At 40.6% G+C, this 13204-nt stretch overlaps 1 protein-coding gene across 1 annotated transcript in view; it reads right to left on the reverse strand.

Moving 5' to 3' along the window:
• LOC126191144 (Down syndrome cell adhesion molecule-like protein Dscam2) overlaps nt 1-13204 on the reverse strand; it is a 395591-nt gene that overhangs the window by 83199 nt on the left and 299188 nt on the right. The window contains exons 26-28 of the mRNA XM_049931899.1: nt 1985-2083; nt 1627-1812; nt 1190-1486 (exon numbers count right to left, since the gene is read on the reverse strand). Of these exons, the coding sequence (XP_049787856.1) occupies nt 1190-1486; nt 1627-1812; nt 1985-2083 (582 nt within the window). The remainder of the gene's footprint in view (nt 1-1189; nt 1487-1626; nt 1813-1984; nt 2084-13204) is intronic.

Below are 13204 nucleotides of genomic sequence, written 5' to 3' on the forward strand. Positions count from 1 at the left end.
CCCCTCCAGGATTTGAACCTGTTTTCTTCTTATCCATAGTCACATACGCTATCCAGTGGGGCACAGAGCACGTGCTATTTGTGACATCTTTCCTGTGTACCTTGTATACCGGAAGTCAGCACTAAGATATTCCACAAGAATAATTTTATTGTTCTTTGAGTCATATTTCATGACTGATAGTCAGCAATCTAGATATAAGATATGGACCCATTAGCAAAAGTTCCACAATTCCTTAGTTTTGAGTGAGTTCAATGATGTTGCATGGAGCAGGGATAAAAATGTCTATCCTTGCACATATTGCTGCTTTAAATGAGAGGAGCATAATTTTACTAAGGTGTTCACTATCAGTCTTCACAAAATTTCTTTCTATTGTTACTTAAAAGTAGTAAATGCACTTTCCATCATTAAATATCTTAACTATTTGCAGAAAAAGTTTGTAGAATCCTAGTAACTTTGGCTAACACTCCTGTGAGACATGTATAGCTCCATGTCACTGGAAGTCTGTGGTGTCACCAGAGCTTCAGCCAATAACGAGCATTTTCAATTGCAGGACCAAATCTTGATATTTAAGCTTTAATTATTTAAAAATAAAAGAGATATTTTGTGAGAATATTCAGTGTAAATGCAATTTGAATGTTATAATTACTCCAATTAACAGCAATCCAAACCATATTTTTAACATAGTAAAATAGCCTATTCAACATTTAACAAGCACTAGTGGAACATTATGTGTGCACATCCATCCCTAGTTATACATGGTGCTTTTTAACTGTATTATTTTTATTTGTGACAAACCTGTTTTTATTTTTAACAAACATGTGTGGGAATGTGCTACATCCTATCCACTAAAATGTCAACATGGCAGGTGTGGTACAGTCCTAGTGGAACAGGACATAAAACAACAAAATTTGTTTGCTGAAACCAATCATCAGAATAAATAATACTGAATGTGATCATGGTCATTAAAGGTCTTTTCAAAGCAAAACAGTACACTCCTTCCCATCCGTAGTTATGAGAAATTTCAATAACTGGATAAAACAAATTCAACTATTATTTTATTTCAGATTTTAGTTAATGGCGTTAATTTTTCATTTTAACAGAGAGAACCATTCACAATATACTCATTTAAAATGTGAAACTATAGATAGTGTTACATGTTTCATGTATATAAAAATTATATCATACATACCACCTTCCACAGTAAGTGTAGTGAAGTTGTAATAAGATATTGTTGAGCCTGCATTGTTGTGAGCTGTAACTCGAAGCCTATACTTTGCTGCAGGTGTAAGATCCAAAACACTGTAAACTCGTTCTGTTGGAAGCACATTGTTTGACACTAATGTCCAGTCTCGAGACCGTTCAGTATCATGGTATTCAATAATGAAATAGAGTATTGCACAGCCACCATCACCCCAGGAATCCAACCAAATGGTCACAACTGTTGAATTGACAGTCAGCAACTGGCTCTGTTTAGGTTTCACCGGAACTGTAAAAAAATGCATTTACACGCATGGCTATATTAGTCCTTTTTCAAGAAACACAACATTGTAACTTCCCTATTTCCTCATCTTAGCAAGTTATATACCTCATTTACAAATTTAACATTATAAATAAGAAACTATGTACCTGTTCCTTTTGTGTATGCATTCACGATATCACATGGAAGACCTGTACCTATCTTGTTGTAGGCTGTTATGTAGAGCTGATACCGTGTACCACACCATAAATTTTGTAGCAAGTGGGAATTTGCTCTTGATTCAATATGCAACTCCTCCCAGTCACCATGGTCCCTTTTATAGTTAATCACATAGCCTGTAAATTTATATCTCATTGTAAATAACTGGACCAATAAATAATATAAACATGACATCAAGATATAAAATTTGCATGCTGTAGAGGAAAGTGTGCTGAGGGCATGTCTTCACTGCACAGTTCAAGAAAATATTGCCCTTTAAGAATAATTATTAGAAAAACAGAGACAAACCTAATATTGGGCTTCCACCATTGTGGTTATCAGTCCATTGCAGCTGGAGGCTATCAGCATAAGATGCTATCACTGACAATGATGGAGGATCAGGTGGAACTGAAACCAATTTAACATTACACACTTTAGCTGGTGTACACAAATTATCGTAGTTTACTGGTATTCTTAGTTTTAAATCTAGTTAAATGAAGGATGAAGTGACTTTATTGGTACACACTAATTAGAAAAACATGGCACTAGAATAAGACAGCAGTAAGGATATAGTTTAAAATCTGCATTTTACAAAGTCCATTTACCATAACAAACTATACTTGTGTACAAATAATATCTGTATCTCTGAAATAAAATATCTGAAGAATACAACACATGAAGCAGCATGTTGTTAAGTAAATGAAAAATATTTTATGTTCATGGTTTTTCCAGTAATTCTTCATAGAAAAATTCATGTTTAAGAATCAGACACTTCATTGCTAGTATTCTACTAAAATTTTGTTAGTAATATTTTGAAAAGGAAAGTTGCTACTTGCCATATAGCGGAGATGCTGAGTCACAGATAGGCACAACAGAAAGACTGTCACAAATAAAGATTTCAGCAAGTAAGGCCTTCTTCAAAAATAGATCACACACACACACACACACACACACACACACACACACACACATGACTGCAGTATCAGGCAACTGTTCGATACAGTTCCCCACAGTCGTTTAATGAACAAAGTAAGAGCATATGGACTATCAGACCAATTGTGTGATTGGATTGAGGAGTTCCTAGATAACAGGACGCAGCATGTTATTCTCAATGGAGAGAAGTCTTCCGAAGTAAGAGTAATTTCAGGTGTGCCGCAGGGGAGTGTCATAGGACCGTTGCTATTCACAATATACATAAATGACCTGGTGGTTGACATCAGAAGTTCACTGAGGCTTTTTGCAGATGATGCTGTGGTGTATCGAGAGGTTGTAACAATGGAAAATTGTACTGAAATGCAGGAGGATCTGCAGCGAATTGACGCATGGTGCAGGGAATGGCAACTGAATCTCAATGTAGACAAGTGTAATGTGCTGCAGATACACAGAAAGATAGATCCTTTATCATTTAGCTACAAAATAGCAGGTCAGCAACTGAAAGCAGTTAATACCATAAATTATCTGGGAGTACGCATTAGGAGTGATTTAAAATGGAATGATCATATAATGTTGATTGTCGGTAAAGCAGATGCCAGACTGAGATTCATTGGAAGAATCCTAAGGAAATGCAATCCGAAAACAAAAGAAGTAGGTTACAGTACGCTTGTTCGCCCACTGCTTGAATACTGCTCAGCAGTGTGGGATCCGTACCAGATAGGGTTGATACAAGACATAGAGAAGATCCAACGGAGAGCAGCGCGCTTCGTTACAGGATCATTTAGTAATCGCGAAAGCGTTACGGAGATGATAGATAAACTCCAGTGGAAGACTCTGCAGGAGAGACGCTCAGTAGCTCGGTACGGGCTTTTGTCAAAGTTTCGAGAACATACCTTCACCGAAGAGTCAAGCAGTATATTGCTCCCTCCTACGTATATCTCGCGAAGAGACCATGAGGATAAAATCAGAGAGATTAGAGCCCACACAGAGGCATACCGACAATCCTTCTTTCCACGAACAATACGAGACTGGAATAGAAGGGAGAACCGATAGAGGTACTGAAGGTACCCTCCGCCACACACCGTCAGGTGGCTTGCGGAGTATGGATGTAGATGTAGATGTAGATGTAGAACTGAAGCCACACTGTGAGCAGCAGCACCAGTGCATAATTGGAGTGGTGACTGGGTGGGGGGTAAGGAGGAGGGATAGTAGGATAGGAGCGTTGCACAGTGAAATGCTGCTGGGGAGTGAGTAGCGATGAGCTGGAGAGACATTAGGTTAGCTATGTGCAATCCAGAGATTAGATGGAGGGCAGGGGAGGACACCCTATCAACATTCGCCAGAACCTCAACAACTTCTTCCCCATTTGCTTCACCTGGTCATACTCAACCCAACAAGCCCCTTCCTAGATGTTGACCTCCACTTCAAAGTACCTCTGTCCATATCAAACCTAACCTAACCATCAGCAATACCTCCAGTTCAACAGCTGCCACCTGCTCCATACCAAGAAGTCCCTTCCGTACAGCCTAGCCATCCACGGTCGTCGCATCTGCAGTGACAAGCAGTCCCTCTCGAAATATACCGAGGGTCCCACTGAAGCCTTCACAGACTGTAATTATCCTCTCATCCTTGTACAAAAACAAATCTCCCATGCCTTATCTTTAAGTTTCCCACCACCTCCTTAAGTCCCACCATCCACAGAGGAGCATTTCCCTCATAACTGAGTACCACCCAGGACTCGACCAACTAAATTTCATTCTCCACCAGGGTTTCAACTATCTGTTGTCATGCCCTGAAATGAGAAATGTCCTGCCCACTAGCCTTCCAACCCCTCACGTAGTAGTATTCTGCCATTCACCAAACCTACACAATATGCTCATCCATCCCTACACAACCCCGGCTCCCAATCCCTTACCTCATGGCTCATACCCCTGTAATAGACCTAGATGCTAGACCTGTCTCATACATTCTCTCACCACTACCTACTTCAGTCCAGTCACAAACATCACCTATACCATTAAATGCAGGGCTACCTGTGAAACCAGCCATGTGATCTACACGCTAAGCTGCAACCACTGTGCTGTACTCTATGTGGACATGACAGCCAACAAGCTGTCTGTCCACATGAATAACCTGACAAACTGAGGCCAATAAACAAGTGGACCATCCTGCTGCTGAATATGCTGCCAAACACGACATCCTTCATTTCAATGACTGCTCCACAGCCTGTGCCACATGGATAATTCCCACAAACACCAGCTTTTCTCAACTGCACAGGTGGAAACTTTCTACACAATATACCTTACATTCCCGTAATCCTCCTGGCCTCAACCCTTGTTAGTCATTGTCCTCACCTATCCAGCCCCTTCCCTGTTCCCATTCCAGCACTACACAGCCCTCATTCCACTGTACCACCCAGTCATTTTACTTCTCTCTTTATCTGCTACACCCTCCTCCCACCCCACCCCACCCCACCTCTACCCTGCTCTCCATCTAACCTCCAAACTGCACATAGCTACCCTACTCTCTCTCCATCTCATCCGTCCTCACTCCCCAGCAGGACTTCACTGCCTGCCACCCTTACCCTACTATCCCTTCCCCTTCGCGCCCCAGCCTCCTCATTACTCCCACCCGTCGCCACCCCCATGCACTGGTGCTGCTGCTCGCAGTGTGGCATCAGTTGTCTGAGACTGTAGTAATGTGTATATGAGTTGCATTTGTGTGAATGTGTGTGTGTGTGTGTGTGTGTGTGTGAGTAATCTATTTTTGACTTGTGCCTATATGCGACTCAGTATCTCCGCTATATGATGAGTAGCAACTTTCGTTTTTATAATATTGTTAGTTTACATCCTGGATTTTCCAAAAAAATTTTAGTATTATTAACTGGCTTTGCAAACTCAGAACTATACTGAAATTTAAATAAATTGTAATAAATCAGTTACAGATATATGTTTCTTTCCTAGAAATGATGTATTAACACATAAAACTCCATATATCTCCCCCCTTCCTTCACCATTCTGACTTTCCAAACCTACAAAAACATAGGTAAATGCATGTGTGTGCTTGCACTCAAACACCCCCCCCCCCCCCCCTCTCCAACACACACAAATATAGAAATACAGATTGCTCCTCATACAGTCTTGTAGCAGCAGTTGGCAAGTTGTAAGGCCTAAGGCGTGAGTGGTATTCTCTGACCTCCTGTTAAAATATGAACTTCTCTTAAAATGTAGACCCAGCAGGGTCAGGGGGGATTTTCACCTGCCTCGAGATGACTGGGTGTTTGTGTTGTACTCATCATTTCATCATCATTCATTAAAGTGATGAGATTGCTGATAACCATGCAGTTGAGTGCCTCACAATCCAAAACATCATCATCATCATCATCATCATCATCACCAAAATCCACAAATCACCCAAAATCCACAAAGAGAACCATCCTGGCCGTCCCATTGTAGCAGGCTTCAAAGCCCCAACCGAACGTATCTCAGCTCTGGTAGACCAGCACCTCCAACCTATCACCCGCAGACTCCCATCCTACATCAAAGACACAAACCACTTCCTAGAATGCCTCAAATCCATTCCCACTCCTCTCCCACCTGAAACCTTTCTTGTCAACACAGATGCTACATCCCTTTACACAAACATCCCACATACCCATGGTCTCTCTGCCCTTGAGCACTACCTCTCCCAACGCCCACCCGAAGATCTTCCAAAAAACTCGTTCCTTATCACACTTACCAACTTCATCCTCACCCATAATTACTTCACTTTTGAAGGCCAGACCTACAAACAAATCAGGGGAACGGCCATGGGAACAAAGATGGCTCCGTCCTATGCCAACCTCTTCATGGGCCGCATGGAGGAGCCTTTCCTGAAGACCCAACAGCTGCTTCCCCTGGCCTGGTATATGTTTATAGATGACATCTTTGTGGTCTGGACTCATGGTGAAGAAACACTCCTTAATTTCCTCCATAACCTCAACTCCTTTTCGAATCTGAATTTCACCTGGTCCTTCTCCAAAACCCAAGCCACCTTCCTGGATGTTGACCTTCATCTTGTTGAAGCTCACATCCACACCTCTGTCCATATCAAACCCACAAACAAACAACAGTACCTTCACTTTGATAGCTGCCATCCTTTCCACATCAAACGCTCCATTCCCTACAGCCTAGGTATTCGTGGCAAACGTATCTGCTCCAGTGACGAATCCCTCAACAATTACACCAATAACCTGACCAGTGCTTTCCTCTCCCGCAACTATCCTGCAGACCTTGTCCACAAACAGATTTCCCGAGCAATACATTCCTCCCCGTCCAACAACAATGTTCCTACCCCCAGACCACACAGAAGCATCCCCCTTGTCACCCAATATTATCCTGGCCTCGAAAACATCAACAAATTACTCTGCCAGGGATATGACTTTCTCAAGTCGACCCCTGAAATGAGATCATCCCTTGACAAAATTCTCCCCACACCACCCAGAGTTGCCTTTCGCCGCCCCCCTAACCTCCGTAACATCCTTGTTAAACCCTACAATATTCCCAGACTACCTTCTCTACCCAGCGGTTCCTACCCCTGTGACCGACGCCGCTGCAAAACCTGCCCCATGCATCCCCCCACAACCACCTACTCCAGCCCCGCTACTGGTAAAACATACACAATTCAAGGCAGGGCCACGTGTGAAACTACACATGTCATTTATCAACTGACATGCCTGCATTGCACAGCCTTTTACATCGGCATGACAACAACTAAACTGGCTGAGCGCATGAACGGACACAGACGAACTGTCCGCCTAGGAGATGCCCAATACCCAGTAGCAGAGCATACCCTCCAGCATAATTCTAGGGACCTAGGAACCTGCTACACTGTATGTGCCATTTGGCTTCTCCCACCCAACACCAGTCCCTCTGAACTGCGGAGATGGGAACTTGCACTCTGACACATCCTTTCATCCCGCCATCCCCCTGGACTGAACCTACGTTAAACAACCTCACTCCCATTTGCTCTTCAGTCTTCTCCTCTTTCCCTTTCCTCTTTAGCCATTCACACATCTTTTCATCCTACATAGCTGTGTTTATCTTTATACTATATACCTCTTTACTTCTGTATGCATCCTCTTTGGTTTGAAGCTGGCACAGTACTTACTGTAGAATATCTTTGGCTTCCCTCTGACAACCATGCCTCCATCCTTGCTACCCTCCCAATTTTCCTTTCCCTGTTGCTTCATAACCTGGGTTGTGAGTAACTGAATCTCCTTTCCCCTCTTCCCTTTCTTTCCCCTCTCTCCTCCCAGATGAAGGAACATTTGTTCCGAAAGCTAGGAACGTAAATTTTCTGTTCTGTTTTATGTGTATCTATTGGCTGTACTGAGCTGAGGTAAGTACTGGCCAGCCCCTCTATCTCATTGTTAGTATTTGTTTCACATCTTTATATGAGATTTTCCATTAATCATTTAGATCATCATCATCATCCTTTGTTCAAGAGCCCCAAATAGGAGAGCACAATTTTGAATCCCAGTATGAACACACTAATTTAATTTTACAGATTTCATTACATCAACTGAGATTTTTTTGGCTAAATACAATGTGGCATATTTAAGTCTGTATCGTGGCCATATTTAAGAAAATTTCCTGTTTGTATTATGTTTACTATCAGCATAATGTGCTGCTTATAATAACGCAAAAACTGAACAAGTCACTCTACCCATAAGCTATGGTGTGGTCACTGTTTGCTTTATGGCTTTTAAATATTTCCCATGGATGTGGATTGTTTCATAACACACTGCACCATATTTCAGTCTTGAGTCTTCTGACCACGTTCAGCTGTAAACCGTATACACTTGCAGCTGGCCAGAAGATTCTACACTGAAATATTGTACCAATAAGTTGTTGAAACTCCACTATACAAGCACACCTCACAACTGATTCAGAGATTCAGCTGACTGCTATTGCCTCTGTATTTCCCAAATTCCATATTGGGTTTCCTGTGATGTGGGAGTAGCAACCCGGGGAAAAATAATGTAATGGAAACCATACAATGCAGCTATTCATAGCCAGTATGCCAGTATTTATATCCCTCTCCATTTTAGTTACATGGCCATTAGGCTATGGTCTAAGGTATATTTCTGTGTCTAACATTTCGTCTCCTAATGCTGGAGACATCCTTTGGAATTTGTTAGTTGACTTTCCAACTCAAACAAGCTCAGCAAGCCAAACTGTTTATATGTAAGTGCGCAATAGTAGGGTTGTGACTCATCTGACCACTGCCAAAGATCACTAATTATCACATCATCTGTAACAGAGCTCGTACTGCCTAATTTCAGACAGTCTTCATTTCTATTAATTTTGTTTTTATGTTACTGAATTTCTGTGTACTCCCCAAAGTTGTAATTATTGGACCGTGATAAAACTTCAGTATCAGGTAATCAAGTTAAGTGATTCTCTTGTCCCAGTTCACAATCTGTGACTGCCAATTTATCCATTTTGTCCAGAACACTATTGCTCTTATTTTCATTAAACTGGGTGTAGGTGCTTCTTTTAGTAGTTTCTATGTACACTTGACTTCATGAGCACGGAATTTTGTGCACTGCCACTGTATCAAGTGGTGGGTGGAGGTCAGTGATCTCTATACTATCTGGATGTAAATCTGCTGTCTGTGGCCACAGTGTTTTCCTGTACACCTTGAGAGTGTTTGCTCACATCACCTGCCATCTTCCAGTTAGGATAGAAAGTTTCACTTGCTATTAATGGAGTATATGTTTTGAGTGTAAAATGGTTATTTCTTACTCTGAATACAGCTTTAGGAATCGGTGGAGCAAGAAAGGTGATTTAACTTTCCCTCGATATTAAGTGAATGTCAAGAAATGACAAAAATCACAAATATCTTTAGCATTGACTCACGCATGTTGCAAAGTTTATTCTGTTTCAAACAGATTTCCTCTGCAAAAATGTGACTTGTTGAAGCACTGCCACTAAACACAAAGGCTTAACACCTACATACAGTTTTTTGTGTGGACATCACTTCTTGGAAGAAGATTATTTTGTAAGGTCTGGTACATTGAGAAGACATCTCAAATCAGAAGCAGTGCCATCACTGTTTGCATTTCCAATGCTTTTAATGCCCAAGCACAAGCAACAAAGTTGGCAGATCAGAATAACAACTGAACACCCTACTGTAGAATCTCATGATTATACTGGACAGGTTAGTCACTTGAATTCTTAGGCACATAAATGTTGCATTTGTTTCCAAACAAGCACATTTTCTCACTAGTACTCTCCAAGCTTGGTTTCACATCTGTACAACTAGGATTCAAATCTTGTTTCATTTCACTCAGAGTTAGAAGGCATCTAAGGAGTTTGAACTGAGACACAAATAGAAATGGTTGATATAGCCACTGAAATGTGTAGTTTTTTTAATCAATGCTGCATAGTAACAGATGAAAATTCAAGAGTCTGCAGGAGAAAGTTACAAGAAGAGAGAAGAAAAACTTTTCGATGAAAGACATTATAAGTTATCGGGAAAAAAAAGAGTCATCTAACAGAGAAGCTGAATGAATTCCTGAATCAACAAACAGGGACTCAGGTGGAACTAGTGAGTAATTTGTTAAATAATAATGTGTCATCCACAGGAAATAGATACAGGACAGGCATTAAAACATTTGTTGTGACTCTGTATTTTTACTCCCCCAGGCACATGAATAGTTACAGACATCAATGCCTCTGCTGCATAAATCATTGGTTTCTCATTGGGCATTGACGGAATTGTGAACCTGGTTTTTTAGGTGGCATGTTCCAGTAGCAGTGTTGAACAACATATAGTATGCAAAAAATTAAGTTCATATTCAGTCTTTTCACTGTACTACTGTGTACCTTGTTTCGATCTCCTTGTTAATACTTAATGTTTATGAACTCATCTTATTATGAATGAGGAAAAAGTAGATAGATGTATGAAGATGTCTTTGGGACATTACTATGGAAATCTGTTAACTTTCATTACAAAAAAGCACTTTAAACTTCTTCAGTTCATTGCAGTTCCCCTTTGGTACATGTGCATTAGTTACAACGAAAGAAGAGAATATAATTTTCATGTCAGTGTGAAATAACTTTGGCTATTAAATATTGTATCTGATAATAAAAATATTAAATTTTGTAAAATACTCCATATTTAGTTCTGGATATCCATGTACACATTTAAATAAACCCTATTATGTTTTCTCTGATGTAAAGATGTTACCAATGAGCTATTACCATTTTCTGAGTGCATGGGAGTCGACACATCCTGACCAACAAAGACAAGCACACCTAAATATCCAGGAAGATACAATGCAGGACGTGTTCCTGGGAGGTAAACAACATAAAAACTACCATTTTAGAAAGAACGCCATAAAAAAAAAGAAAACAGGTAAATGTTTCAAATGTAATAAACCGCCATTGGATGAAAGACTACAGAAATGTTTTCTCCAAATATAATAAACCTGGCCATTATGCAAAAGACTGCAGAAACCCTATGTCAAGGGAACAAGGTCAGAATCAGTATAAATTGAGAGGGCATGTCCTGATAAACAAAACTGCTTCACCAGTAGTATGCAAGCATATAGAGGAACGTGGGAGGATTTTAGATTTTGCTGCTACTGATCACATGTGTAACCAAACTGAATGGTTTACTAACTACAGTCCATTTAGCAGTCTAGCTCCTATCTGTGTTGGTGATGGCAGCTTTATCAGCTTTACTCCATCACAAAAAAATGATGAAATAATATTTTAGGCTTTGATGGAGAAAGCTGGAGTGAGAAACACCTGTAAAATGTTTTATATGTGGCTAGGTCTCAGTTGAGTTTATTCTCACTTGGGGCAGCTCTTGACAAGGAAATTACAACATGCAGATGTTTCAAGGGAGAAATAGGTTGTTGGAATGGGAGATTGTGATTAAAAGTTGTTCAGGATGAAGTTAAACATTTTGTTGAGTGTAAATGACACTGCTGTTATGGTCTTCAGTCCACAGACTGGTTTGATGTAACTCTCCATGCTACCCCTATCCTGTGCAAGTCTCTTCATCTCTGAGTAACTACTGCAACCTACATCCTTCTGAATCTGCTTAGTGTATTCATCCCTTGGTCTCCCTCTATGATTTTTACCATCAACACTTCCCTCCATTACTAAATTGGTGACCTCTTGATGCCTCAGAACATGTCCTACCAAGCGATCCCTTCTTCTAGACAAGATGTGCCACAAATTCCTCTTGTCCCCAATTCTACTCAGTACCTCCTCATTAGTTATGTGATCTACCCATCTAATCTTCAGCATTCTTCTGTAGCACCACATTTTGAAAACTTCTCTTATCTTCTTGTCTAAACTATTTACCATCCATGTTTCACTTCCATACATGGCTACACTCCATACAAATGCTTTCAGAAAGGACTTCCTGACTCTCATATCTATACTCCATGTTAACAAATTTCTCTTCTTCAGAAATGCTTTCCTTGCCATTGCCAGTCTACATTTTATATCCTCTCTACTTCAACCATCATCAGTTATTTTGCTCCCCAAACAGCAAAACTCATCTACTACTTTAAGCATCTCATTTCCTAATCTAATTCCCTCAGCATCACCTGATTTAATTCTACTACACTCCATTATCCTCGTTTTGCTTTTGCTGATGGTCTTCTCATATCCTCCTTTCAAGACAATGTCCATTCCATTCAACTGCTCTTCCAGGTCCTTTGCTGTCTCTGACAGAATTACAATGTCATCGGCAAACCTCAAAGTTTTTATTTCTTCTCTATGGATTTTAATTCCTACTCTGAATTTTTCTTTTGCTTCCTTCACTGCTTGCTCAATATACAGATTGAATAACATCGGGGATAGGCTACAACAGTGTCTCACTCCCTTCCCTTTCGTGCTCCTCGACTCTTTTAACTGCCATCGGGTTTCTGTACAAACTGTGAATAGCCTTTTGCTCCCTGTATTTGGCCCCCGTCACCTTTAGAATTTGAAAGAGAGTATTCCAGTCAACATTGTCAAAAGCTTTCTCTAAGTCTACAAATACTATAAAAGTAGGTTTGCCTTTTCTTAATCTATCTTCTAAGATAAGTTGTAGGGTCAGTATTGCCTCATGTGTTCCAACATTTCTACAGAAACCAAATTGAACTTCCCCAGTTTTTCCAAACGTCTGTAAAGAATTCGTGTCAGTAATTTGCAGCCTTGACTTATTGGACTGATGGTTCAGTAATTTTCACACCTGTCGAAACCTGCTTTCTTTGGGATTGGAATTATTATATTCTTCTTAAAGTCTGAGGGTATTTCACCTGTCTCATACATCTTGCTCACCAGATGGTAGAGTTTTGTCTCCCAAGACTATCATTAGTTCTAATGGAATGCTGTCTACTCCTGGGGCCTTGTTTTGACTTAGGTCTCTCAGTGCTCTGTCAAATTCTTCATGCAGTATCATATCTCCCATTTCATCTTCATCTATGTTCTCTTCCATTTCCATAAAATAGCCCTCAAGTACATCACCCTTGTACAGACCCTCTATATACTCCTTCCATCTTTCTGCTTTCCCTTCTTTGCTTAGAACCGGTTTTCCACGTGTGCTCCT

This window comes from Schistocerca cancellata, chromosome 6, assembly GCF_023864275.1.
Source record: "Schistocerca cancellata isolate TAMUIC-IGC-003103 chromosome 6, iqSchCanc2.1, whole genome shotgun sequence".
Lineage (NCBI taxonomy): Eukaryota > Metazoa > Arthropoda > Insecta > Orthoptera > Acrididae > Schistocerca > Schistocerca cancellata.